This window comes from Vitis riparia, unplaced genomic scaffold (assembly GCF_004353265.1).
Source record: "Vitis riparia cultivar Riparia Gloire de Montpellier isolate 1030 unplaced genomic scaffold, EGFV_Vit.rip_1.0 scaffold650_pilon_pilon, whole genome shotgun sequence".
NCBI lineage: Eukaryota > Viridiplantae > Streptophyta > Magnoliopsida > Vitales > Vitaceae > Vitis > Vitis riparia.
The window spans coordinates 35,032-48,022 of record NW_023269726.1 but is presented as its reverse complement, the minus strand read 5'-3'; the positions used below and the strand labels follow the sequence as shown (position 1 = coordinate 48,022).

General features: G+C 30.1%; 1 protein-coding gene across 5 annotated transcripts in view; it reads left to right on the top strand.

Annotated features, from left to right (window-relative positions):
- The first annotated feature begins 3,668 nt into the window (after positions 1-3,668).
- The window catches only part of LOC117910214, a 28,033-nt gene continuing 18,710 nt past the window's right edge, over positions 3,669-12,991 (top strand). For 2 of the 5 annotated variants that reach the window (XM_034824273.1, XM_034824274.1), the window contains exons 1-4: positions 3,670-7,047; positions 10,073-10,777; positions 11,777-12,376; positions 12,667-12,939. In XM_034824273.1, coding sequence (XP_034680164.1) covers positions 4,276-7,047; positions 10,073-10,777; positions 11,777-12,376; positions 12,667-12,939 — 4,350 coding nt within the window. In that variant the 5' untranslated portion in view covers positions 3,670-4,275. Of the gene's footprint in view, positions 7,048-10,072; positions 10,778-11,776; positions 12,377-12,666; positions 12,940-12,991 lie in introns of all 5 variants that reach the window. The other 3 variants (XM_034824275.1, XM_034824276.1, XM_034824277.1) reach the window with 3 other exon arrangements.

Genomic DNA, 12,991 nt, shown 5'->3' with positions numbered 1-12,991 from the left:
GAGATATTACAAAGCTTTATAGCCTTTGGCCCATTAGAGAACATTAAAAAGTCACCATTATAGGCTGGTTGGGCTCATTCAACATTAAAAAGTTTGGACATTAAACATTTCCCCCATATATTTTTTCATTTTGTGCAAATAAGAACACAATTCCACATTGAAACTTAACTTTGAGATATTGCAAAGCTTTATAGGCTTTGATCCATTGTACTAAAATTAAAGAATTTAAATATATTAAGTAATTAGACTTTATCCATCTTTTGCCCCATTAGGTTGATTGAGCTAATCTAACATTAAAAAATTTGACCATTAAACATCACTTATTTCATCGATATATCGTAGATATGTCGGTGATTTTTTTTAATATAATTTGATATTTTTGTCAATTGATATATCTTATTTATATATTATATTCATCTTCTCCGATACATGATATATAAATGATATATTATCGATATATCTCGATATTTTCATCCTTGATCTACAATAATAATTTGTTCTACTCATTACTCGTGTAGGGAACCCAAGGTTGAATATACTTGCTTTGGTTGAAAAATGCAAGCGTCACAAGCTGTTGTGCTTTCTAAACACAATTGCATAATTAACATGTTTTCAACCGTTTTTAATAACATTTTTATTTGTTAAAAATAGAAAAATTATTATTTATTAATTAATATTCCCATTTACATGAAATTCAATATATATGCTTTAATAATTAAAAAATTATATATTTAAACTAAAGCATCTAATATTACTTCAATCAAGATATTTTAAAAATAATAATAATAAATTATTACTTTATTTATCAAAAATTTAATAATCTTGAAATAACAGAATTATATAAATAAATGAGTCAAACTTAAAAATAAAATCATAATATTCAAAGCAATCATTTATTGTCAATAGGAGCCATTTTATTTTAATATTTTTGTTTATTTAGGTTGAAACCGCATTTTATTTTTTTATTGTTTTACATTTTTAACTTCATATTTTTACTTATTTTTTTATTAGTTTGTTTAAAATTTAAAAGTTATGAAATAAATTTAAAATATATGCTTTAATAATAAAAATGTTTATATGTTTAAACTTACGGGTCTAGTATAAATTTTTTATTAGTGAAGCATATTTTTTAATTTCACATAAATAAGAGCATTAATTAACATAATATTTTTAATATATTTTTATATATTTATTTTATAACTTTTAATTTTTTTAAAAAAATCATCAAATACATGTAAAAATGTGAAGTTAAAAATGCAAAAAATTTAAAAATAAAATTGCATTTGTCAAATGACAAATGCAGTTTTAACCTAAATTAATAAAAATTAAAATGAAGTATGTATTTGCCAAACGTGGTTTTAATCTAAATAAAAAAAAAATTATTAAAATGAGAAGGCTCATATAACTCTATTGTTTTAATATTATTAATTTATTAATAAATAAAATAATAATCTATTATTATTTCTAAAATTTTATATTTATTGAAGTAATACTAAATAATTAAGTTTAAATATATAATTTTTTTAATTATTAAAGTATATATTTTAAATTTTATGTAAATAATAATATTAATTAGTAAATAATAAATTTTAGTACATAACATTTATATATTTATTTTTTTATAAATTTAAATTTTAATGATGTTATTTGTTTACACTTATTTAAATTTAATATATAAATAAATTAACAATCATAAATAATAAAGTTATATGAATAAATAAGATAAAAAAAATAAAAAATAAAAAGTAAAAAGGTGAAGCTAAAAAGATAACACGGTTTTAGTTTGAAAGTGAAACAGTGATATACTGTTTCAATTTTCAACCTAATAAAAAAAGAAAAAAAAAAAAAGTCGGGCCTTCCACATCCCAACTGGCTAGTCTTGGAAAATGGAAGTTTTGGGGCAAAATATCTAGAAAAATATATAGGGTTTAACCCCTTTCCAAGACTTATGTTTAAATTAGTCTTTTATCTGCGTATAGGAACCATATCATAATTTTTCTTTTTTTTCTTTTTTTAATTTAAGTTGCAGCCTCAATTACAGATTAATGCATCATCTTTTAATTAAAGTCATATTTGATAATTAAGGTTTCAATTTCTTTTACTTTAAAATTTAATTAAAAAAATATTAAATTATAAATTATTATTAAAATTAAAAATATATACTTTAATAATAAAAAATTTATAGATTTAAATTTAAGAATTTAGTATTATTTTAATAAAAATAAATTAATAAATATAATAATAAATGAATATTTTATTTATTAATAAATTAATAATCTTAAAATAATAAAGTTATATGAAATATAAATAAGATATAAAATTATATAATTTATTAATTTAAGATATTTAATTTATTATTTTTTTTAAATGTAAAATTATCCGATTTATTAATATAAGTTATATTATGTATAGTACCTACAAAAGTTAACTTCAAGGCATATATCTTCTTTGTATACAAATAATAGTTTTTTTTTTCTAAAATTATAAACATATGTTTTAAAATAATAAAAATTCTATATATAAAAACTTAAAGAATGTACTATTATTTCAATAAAAATAAATTTATTAAAATAAAAATAAATTACTATCTTAAAAAATAATAAATATTTTAGGTTATTATTATTAATATCTTAAAATATTTATAACCTATCCCATCCTAACCGCCAGCCAAATATCAACATAATAGTACTAATAAACTTGATGAAATAATATAAAATAATAATAATTATTATTATTATTATTATTTTTATAGGTTTGTTTTCTAAATGAAACTTGTACGGGAATTTACCCATTTTATAATATTATAATAAAGTTAGATCATTTGGCCAAACCTTGAAGGCAAAAATGAATTTAAGTAGGGCGATTCACATATGTTATATCTTAAAACATATATGATAAATAAATTGTGATTATTTTTTATAGTTAGAGAAGAGATTAAAATGGAAATAACTTAGCAGCCGAAGGAGACTGAAACTTGAATGAGTTATAATATAGTCGCATGCAGCCGGTGAATGGCACACGATGGAATTTAAAGTCATTGATCGTGATTTCATATTTGTTTGTCTTTTTCTATATTTATCCATTGCTACGGTGGCTTTCATTGATTGAGCCTAGTGATGGGAGCCCTTTTGTCCGTACACACAATATTGTTCATGTAAAGGAATCCAAGGCTTAGGGTATTTGTCTCCCTTAAATTTCTTTTTTTCCAAAATCGTCTCCTATAATTCTTTTTAAAAGAAAATTTTAAAATCATTTCAAGACGAATTTTTTGTTATAATTTTTTTTTTAAAATCATCATTTAAAAGGACAATTTAAAAAAAAATAATTATTTTTATTTTTTTCTTTTCTACTTACTTATAAATTTAAAATTATTTTTTCTACTAGGAAATATTTTTTTATACCATCGTCCTCTCGTAAAAAATTCCAGCCAAAGGCGTCCCAGAACATAAAGCTACAATGCTTACATGTTCTTTAATGGAAAGTTAAAAATTGCAACCATCTCATTTAAAGTTGTAAAAAGGTTTTTAAATGATTAGTAATGAAATCTTTGTAAAGAAAATGACATATTCATAATTTATGATTTGTGGAGTGAAATCTTGAAGGAAAATTAAATTAATAACACCCCAAGTTAAAAAGTAGTGTGCTCCTTTCCATACCTAATTGCAATACCGCTCTCTTCTTTGTTTGGTGTCATTGTTGCTGTTGCTTAATCCTTTTGTCTTTCCCCATCTCTTCGACTCACTACCTCTTTCCCATTTTATCATCCATTCCTAACTTGGCTCTCATTCACCGTCTCTCTGTTTGGAACCCAAACTCTGCTCCTTTCATTTCCTCCACCCTCTTCTTAGTTTCCTCTTATTTTCTCACTTCCCATCTGTTTTCCAACATAACCTCCCAAAAAAAAAAAAAAAAAACCACCATCTGTCTTCATAGCTTGGTAATCTACTCTTCACATTCGGTCTCACATCAGGATCTGCTTGCAAAACACCAACTTCCTTTGTTCTCGTTTTGTCACACTGAATCAAATTGCATGCATTCCTCGAGCTTTCTCCATCTCTTCACTCATATTCGCTACTGATTCTGGTTTTCACTTTGTTGGTGACCGTCTCTCTGCTTGGAACAAATACTCTGCTCCTTCCATTTCTTGCACTCTCTTATTTTAGTTTCCCCTTGTTCCTGCTTTCATTTGTTTCTGTTTTTTCATCATTTCCCTTCTGTTTTCCCAACAAAACCACACACACCAAAAAGGAAAAAAAAAATTCCAACTGAGACGAAATGACAGAGATCATTATTGCCGTTCCTGCAAAAGTTTCAGAGTACTTGGTTGCTCCAATTGGACGCCAGCTTAGTTATCTGTTTTGCTGCCGCAGCCACATGGATGAACTCGACAAGAAGATTCAGGAATTGGGGCGTGTGAGGGGTGACCTTCAGATGGTTGTTGATGACGAAACGAGAAGAGCGGGGTATGAAATCAGACCTATTGTTCAAGAGTGGCTGAATCGGGTAGATGTGATTACAGGGGAGGCAGAGGAATTGATGAAAGATGAAAACAAGAGCTGTTTCAATGGGTGGTGTCCTAATCTCAAGTCACGGTATCTGCTAAGCAGGAAAGCATACAAGAAGGCGCAGGTTATTGTTAAAATCCAAAAAGAATGCATTTTCCCTCATGGAGTATCATATCGTGTCCCTCTACGGAGCCCAACCTTTAAAAATTATGAACTTCTTGAGTCAAGAGCCTCGACTTTGAACAAAATTATGGATGCATTAAGAGATGATAAGATGAAGATGATTGGGGTATGGGGGATGGGCGGCGTGGGCAAAACCACACTGGTGAAACAATTAGCTGAACAAGCTAAGCAAGAGAATCTGTTCACCACAGAAGTCTATATACAGGTATCTTGGACTCGAGAACCAGAAAAAATTCAACAAGGAATTTCGGATATTCAACAAAAAATTGCAGACATGTTAGGCTTGGAACTTGAGGAGGTGGCTAAAGCCGCTAGAGCAGGTAAACTGATGGAGAGATTGAAGAATGAGAAGATCCTTATTATCTTAGATGACATTTGGAAGGAAGTTAATTTGGAGGAAGTCGGAATTCCTTCTAAAGATGATCACAAAGATTGCAAAATAGTGTTGGCTTCTAGAGACGAAGACCTATTACGCAAAGACATGTGCGCACAAGAATGTTTTCCAATTCAACATTTACAAGAAGAAGAAGCTTGGCATTTATTTAAGAAGACAGCAGGTGATTCCGTGGAGGGCGACCAACTGCGACCCACAGCAAGGGAGGTAGTTAACGAATGTCAGGGTCTACCAATTGCAATTGTAATAATTGCGAAGGCATTAAAAGGTGAAAGCGTGGATGTATGGAAGAATGCCTTGAAAGAACTGAGGGGTTCTGCTCCAACAAACATCAGAGGAGTGAAGGAAAAGGTATACACATGTCTGGTGTGGAGTTACAACCATTTGAAAGGTGATGAAGTGAAGTCATTGTTCTTACTTTGTGGTTGTTTGAGCAATGGCGATATTTCAATGCATCAATTGTTACAGTATGCTATGGGTTTGGATTTGTTTTACCACCTCAACTCATTGGAGGAAGCAAGAATTAAACTAGTTACATTGGTGAGAACCCTCAAAGCCTCAAGCTTGTTGCTTGACGTTGAAGATGGAAAGAGTCAGGAGTCGTCAGGGTTGTTTAACGAGTTTGTCAGAATGCATAATGTTGTTCGTGGTGTTGCCAGAGCAATTGCAAGGGAAGATCCTCATCGATTTGTGGTGGAAGAAGCTCTTGGATTCGAAGAATATTGGGAAATGAAGGATGAGTTCACATATTGCACTCATATTTTGATAGGCAGAGATATCCACAGGCTTCCAGGAGCATTGGTATGTCCCAAACTTGAATTCCTTTTATTGGATGGTAATAATTCGTCCTTGAAAATTCCAGACTCCTTTTTTGTAGTGACCAAAGAACTCAAAGTCTTGAGCTTGTCTGAAATGTGTCTTACACCATTGCCTTCATCACTTCATTTCCTTCCAAATCTTCGAACATTGTGTTTAGACCAATGCCAGCTTGGAGATATCGCAATAATTGGAGAACTCAAGAAATTGCAGGTTCTTAGTTTTGTGGGTTCCAATATTAAACAGTTGCCGAAAGAATTGATGCAATTGAGTGATCTAAGGTGGTTAGATCTGCGGAATTGCTCTTACCTCAAAGCAATTCCACAGAATGTCATATCAAGTCTATCTCGATTGGAGTGTATGTGTATGGAAAATAGCTTTACTCAATGGGAGGTTGAAGGAGTTAACAATGGAGAAAGCAATGCTTGCCTTTCTGAGCTCAAACACTTGTCTTGGTTGGGGGCTTTAGACATAAAAATACCTAATCTAAATTTGCTTCCACCAGATATGCTCTTTGACAACTTGACCAGATATAGAATATTAGTAGGTGATCACTGGACGTGGCATCATACTTATAAAGCCTCAAGAACGTTGAAGCTCAGTGAGGTTAAAATTCATCTGGTGAACTGGTTTTCCAAACTGCTAAAGAGAATTGAAGATCTAGAATTGAGGGGATTGGATGATACTAAACATGTTGCTAACGAGTTAGACATGGAAGGCTTTCTTGAGCTGAAGCATCTCCAGATCCATGATAGTCCCGGGATTCAATACATCATTAATTCAATGGATCAGTGGGTCTCATCACGTAGTGCCTTTCCTATCTTGGAGGAGCTGCATCTTCGGGACCTCATTAACTTGGATGCTGTATGCCATGGCCCAATTCCAGTGGGGTGTTTTGGTAACTTAAGAATTCTACAAGTGGGCAGATGTAAGAATTTGCAGTATCTATTAGTTCTTCCCACAGGAGAAAGAAGGGAACTAGTGTTTCCTCAACTGATATCCTTGAGCCTGGAAGATCTACCAAAGCTCAGTAACTTCTACTCCACAGGAACCACTGCTACCCAGGAGTCATTGACAAGCAATGAAGGACCACAAGGAATCTATTCAGAGAGTATGCTTTATGCTCACACGTTATTTTTCGATCAGAAGGTATGTTAAAGACTTGATATCCAGTTTCTTCCATTTTAATTTATTTAAACTACTTTGATATTAAATAAATAAATTTAAAATAAAACAGCCCATATGCAATTTTAAGATTCCCAGCACTTCATTTATGAGTGGATCACACCATGAATCCCACTTCATATTTATTAATTCATTCCTCATTTACCCAACCCTAACCCCAACCTACATATATATATATATATAGGTTGTCTGTAATGATGCTTCTCCTTTCTTTAATTAACGTTATTGTCACTTTAGTTTTGATAAGATACAAAACATAAAAGTTAGAAAATATAAAAGTTACATTTTGTTGAATAAATAAGAGAAAATCAATCTAAGGAAAGGAAGTAATTAGATAAAATCATCATGAAATATAAATGAGGAATAAGATATACGGTTCATAATTACTTGGGGTAAGACTCAATACCATCAACCCAATTGCTTGTATCTTTAACAGTGATACTAGTCCATGCTTAACAATTTAAAGTCAGCAACAAAATCATATTATTAATTCATTTTATAGTATGAGTTAAAAGAAATTATATTAGACAATGTATAATTGAAAAAAAAAAAAAAAGTAAAGCATTACAAAAGGAGAACCCTAGAGATCTCAAAAAATTAGGAACCATGGAGTTTCCAATCAATACCATCTCGTTGAAATAATTAATTTAAATTAATATATACTTTTCAAATTTAAAACATAAACCATGAAATTAAATGAAAGCCATAATTTTAAATCCATAGGGATCTTTTAAATTTTGACTTAATACACAAGCATGTTGCTTGTAATTTCTATAAAAGCAAAGGAGAGGGATTATAACTTGTTATGCAAACATCATCTCGTTTAAAAATCAATTTGCTACACTAGTGGGGTGTAAGGCTGAGGGGACATGCCACCCCTCAATTTACCCAAAAAAAAGAAAAACAAAAATGAAAAAATCCCTTACATCTAAAGAATTGTTAAAAAAATAAAAACTAAATGAAAAATTTGCGCTCTTTAAGAAATATAAATTTAATTTAAAAATTTTAAAAGATAAAAAATAATGAAAATTAAATATTATTACCAAAAAAATAATACTCACCATTAAGTACTATAAAAATACTAAAATTTAATTAAAATTATAAAAACAAGTAGAATCTTATTTAATATTCACACTTATTTTTTTCAGTTTATTCAATCTTTTTCCTTTTTATACTGACTTTTGATGATCATCTTATTTAGTTGTTCAAATTAAGTGAGTTTATGTTTTGTTTTAGTCATAAAACTATTATTGTTTGATAGGATATTCTGGATTATAGATAACATCTATCAAGTTACTATTAACTACTTATATTTTTACATGAAGTAAGAGTAACATGTGGTTCCATCAAAGTTTAAACATAAGGCACTAATGTTTGAGTGATGATTTATTATATGAAAGATAATTTTTAATAAAAGACTTTACTTTCAACTGTCTTATATTTAGTTATTTGAAAAAGAAAAAAAAATTAAGGTACTAATTTAGTTTCTATTGAAATCTCAATCTCCACCATTGAAAGTGCGCAAAAAAAATATAAGTTGTTGATAAAGGTACAAAGAATGAATGTAAGATATAAATGAATGAGATGAAGGTACAAAAGAACGAAACCTCAATGCACATGATGTAACTTGATTGGTCCTATTTTGCTGGTAGGTACCTCTTTGATATTATAGCTCTGAAAAATCTCAATATATATATATATATACAATAAGTTTTTTTTCCTAAAAAATTATTAAAATTAATATTGAAAATTTCTAATGTTTTTTGTACTATTTTTAATTCTTTTCAATCTGTTTTAAATGTTATGGATAATTTTTTAATAAAATTTTAAAAAAAATTCAATGTTTTTATTATTTTGGTAGTTTAATTTGACACATTTCATAATTAATATTTAAAATGATTTAATTTTGAATAACAATGAATACCTTTAATACATTACAATTTATAGATGATGACTATATATTATTTTTCTCATTGTCCTTCCTAACAAATGTGTCTGGCTCCTCCATTGGTTTCTACTTGCTTTAATTTTCTTATGGTTGATTGACTAATTGCTAAGAAGATGAAGCATTAATGAATGCAAATGTCTATTTGTACTTGAAAACTTTGGTATGGAAATGTCTATTTATACTTGAGTGAGATCACCCAATAGATGAAGGGAGCTTATAGCTCAAAGTGTAAATATAAGGAATGAAGAAACATGAGATGTTTTGAAAACTCATTAGTTTTATCTATTTTCTATCCACAGTAATATTTTCTCTTAGGGTTCATTAAAATCCGTCACTTTTCAATAAAGCATATCTATTTATACTTGAAGGCCTTGGTATTTAATTATATATGGAGAGTTCTTTAATTTTGAAACATTTCAAAAAGCTTTTTTAAAATAGAAGGTAGAGTGAGAAACGAATTTGGAAAACAAAATGATGAAGGGAGGGGGTGGTATGGATGAATTCTCCTATTTTGTGAATTTTTTCAATCTAATTTTCTGCTATGTTCAGTTTTGATTCATATGTTAGTCATTCCAAAAGCTTTACCAATTCATAGATCTACACTTACCTCGAATTTGATGGCTTTGAAGTGACTAGAAGTCAAGTTTGATAAAGTCCAAAGTCAACTTGAGCACGTAATCAGGAAGAAATGGAACAAATTTGTCAACTACACCTAATACATCAATAGAAACTCTAATTATTATGACCAAACATATATGAACGAGTAAGATTTATCAAATTTGAAAGAAGAGATAAAGAATAGAGGGGTTTCAAATTTTGATCCTTTCACTTGAATAATTTGAAAATCTGAATTTGGCAATTCTGTAATCTCCATTTGATTTTGGATATATGAAGTATTTGTGAATGGAAATGTTTTCTTTTTCTTGCTTTTTTATTCTAGTTTTCTTCTTTGTCATAGTTGCCTTACATGTTATATCCTATTATGTCTAGTTATTCAGAGCATATAGATATATTACTAATGCGACAGAATCATGTCTGCAGATTGCATTTCCTAGATTGGAGGACTTGGATCTCTCCAACCTGGATAATGTGGAAAAGATATGGCACAATCATGAGTTTATTGCAGATTCCTTTGGAAATCTAAAAAGATTGTCTGTACGGTCCTGTCAAAAACTGCAGAACGTTATTCCTTCCAATGTGCTGAAGAGGCTACCGAGTCTACAAATTCTGAAGATAGTGGACTGTAATTCACTGGAAGAGGTTTTTGATCTGGAATCCATAGGTAGTGAGGAAAATCATGATATTCCTACCCTTCAGTTGCGAGAATTGTGTTTAGATAATCTTGAGACGCTGAAGTGTGTATGGAATAAGGCTCCTCAAGGACTTCTTACCTATCGAAACTTAAAGTCTGTACGAGTTTCTCATTGTTCAAGTCTTAAAATTCCTTTTCCAGGTTATGTGGTGAGAAGCCTTCTGCAAGTTAAAGAAGTAGATATGAATTCTCGTAGAGTGAAGGAAATTGTTGCACACGAAGATATGGCAAAAGTAGTGTCCATGTTCTTATTCCCTGAAGTGACCTCTTTGACAAATTCCTGTCTAAAAGAACTAAAATGTTTCTATCTGGGACTGCATAATTTGGAGTGGCCAATGTTGAAGAGACTGGAGGTGGAAAGTTATGAAAGTCTGGAGATGTTGGCTTCTGAACTTGATAAACCAGTTGAACAACCCATCTTCCTTTGTGATAAGGTCAGAGCCCAAATTCTTTGATTTGTCTCATGTTTCATATCCTGGAAGTTTTCTAATTAAAACTTTATGTTAAAGCCATGCCACTTTAGCCATTCCATGCATGATTCTGATCTGTGATATTATTTTGAATGCCATAATTTATGATTTGAAGTAGTCAAAAAATACATTGATTTTATCATTTTGAGAAGTCAAGTTTTGTTGATTTACAACAAATGTTTTGAATAGCTATATACATATATATTTTATAATGTTTAAAAGAAAATAAGTGCATGCATTGCATGATTAATTAGTCAATTTATTATAAATCTGGGGCACCAATAAGTGAAATTTATGATAGTTTTGTTAATAATATAACATGAATAAAGTCAACCATGGTTGTCAAGTTAAGAAAAGCTTATTTATATATCACATTTTTTTATTTGAAAAATATTAAAAAGAACAAGTCCAATTCAAAATCACATTTTTTTTTTCCAGAAAAAGAATAAAAATAACAATTCCAATAAGGACTTGTGAAAATTTTCTAGTTCCAAGTTTGATAGTTGCATAGTTTCTTTAGAATTTATGTTAAAGTCATCTTTAATAATTTAAAAACTGTAATCTATTATCTTATGAATCTATTTGAATGGTGAAAGGCCTTCCAAAGTGTAGCTCAAGTGATTGCATCATCTAGTAATGAACTAAAGGTCCTTCCTTGAAGGCTTCCTAGAATTTAAATGGTATAGGATAGAAGGATGAGCCCATAATGCACAAAGTTTGCTTCAATCGAAATCAAAATAAATGTCTTGCTACGTAGATAGATTTAAAAATTGGATTGTTAAAGCATTACTACATAGAATTTTTAATAGAGAACTTTTTACTTGGGAGAATTACTTGATTGTAATTAAATCAGGATTTTTTTCCTCTTTTTCCCTGTAATAAATATTTGGCGGGGAATGTATTTTTTTGGGAATTGGACCACCACTTTTGCAATTGATGTAATGATCTATTGCGTATTTGCAGGTTGCGTTCCCTAAATTGGAGTACTTGAATCTCTCTCTCAAGTTGAAGGATCTTCAACCTTTATTTGGAGCCTTCTCGAATCTAAAGATCCTAATAATTGAGAACTGCCCATTTCTTTCCAATGTTTTGTCATCCAATTTTGTGCAAAGCTTAAGCAATTTAAAAAAGCTTACTGTGAAAAAATGTGACCTACTTGAAGAAGTCTTTGATCTTAATGGACTTGATGATGCTGACAATGAACATGTTGAGATGCTCTCAAAGTTAGAAGAACTGAGCTTAATCGATCTACCTATGTTGAGATATATATGCAACAGCAGCCCTCGACAAGTTTCGTGCTTCAAGAACTTGGAATTGGTGCGGGTGAAGCAGTGTGACAGCTTGATGTATCTTTTTTCAGCTTCCATGGCATTGGGTGTTGTCAAACTCAAACACTTGCGCATAGAAAATTGCCCTATGATAGAAGAAATTGTCATTGCAGAAAACGGAGCTACAGACAAGATCACTTTTCCTCAGATAACCCAACTTTCACTTCTATCTTTGCCCAACCTCACAAGTTTCTATCTAAGAACACAGAATCTTGGGGTGCTCTTCAATGAAGAGGTTAGCATGTCTCTTAGTTATTAATCTTCCACATCTTCTGCTTTTTGGTGGTTTTTTTTTTCTTTCTATTTAACACTATATTTGTAATCAATTATTTTTTTTCAGGAAAATTATTTAATTAATTGCTAAGAAGATGAAGCATTAATGAATGCAAATGTTTTCTTTTATTTATTTATTTCCTCTAGCTTTGTGTTCTTTTCATGTTTACCTTCTATGTCCTATTTCCTATCATGTTGTGATATTAACAAATTTATAGGTATTTTATTAACATGATGGGATGGACTCTGCAGGTTGCATTCCCTAAATTGGAGTTCTTGTATGTCACCGGCCTGGATAATGTGAAAAAAATATGGCAAAACCAACTGTTTGCAAATTCCTTCAGCAAACTGAAGGAAATGAAGGTAGAAAATTGCTCTATGATAGAAGAAATTGTCATTGCAGAAAACGGAGCTATAGACAAGATCATTTTTCCTCAGATAACCCAAATTTCACTTCTATCTTTGCCCAACCTCACAAGTTTCTATCGAAGAACACAGAATCTTGGGGTGCTCTTCAATGAAGAGGTTAGCATGTCTCTTAGTTATTAATCTTCCACATCTTCTGCTTTTTGTTTTT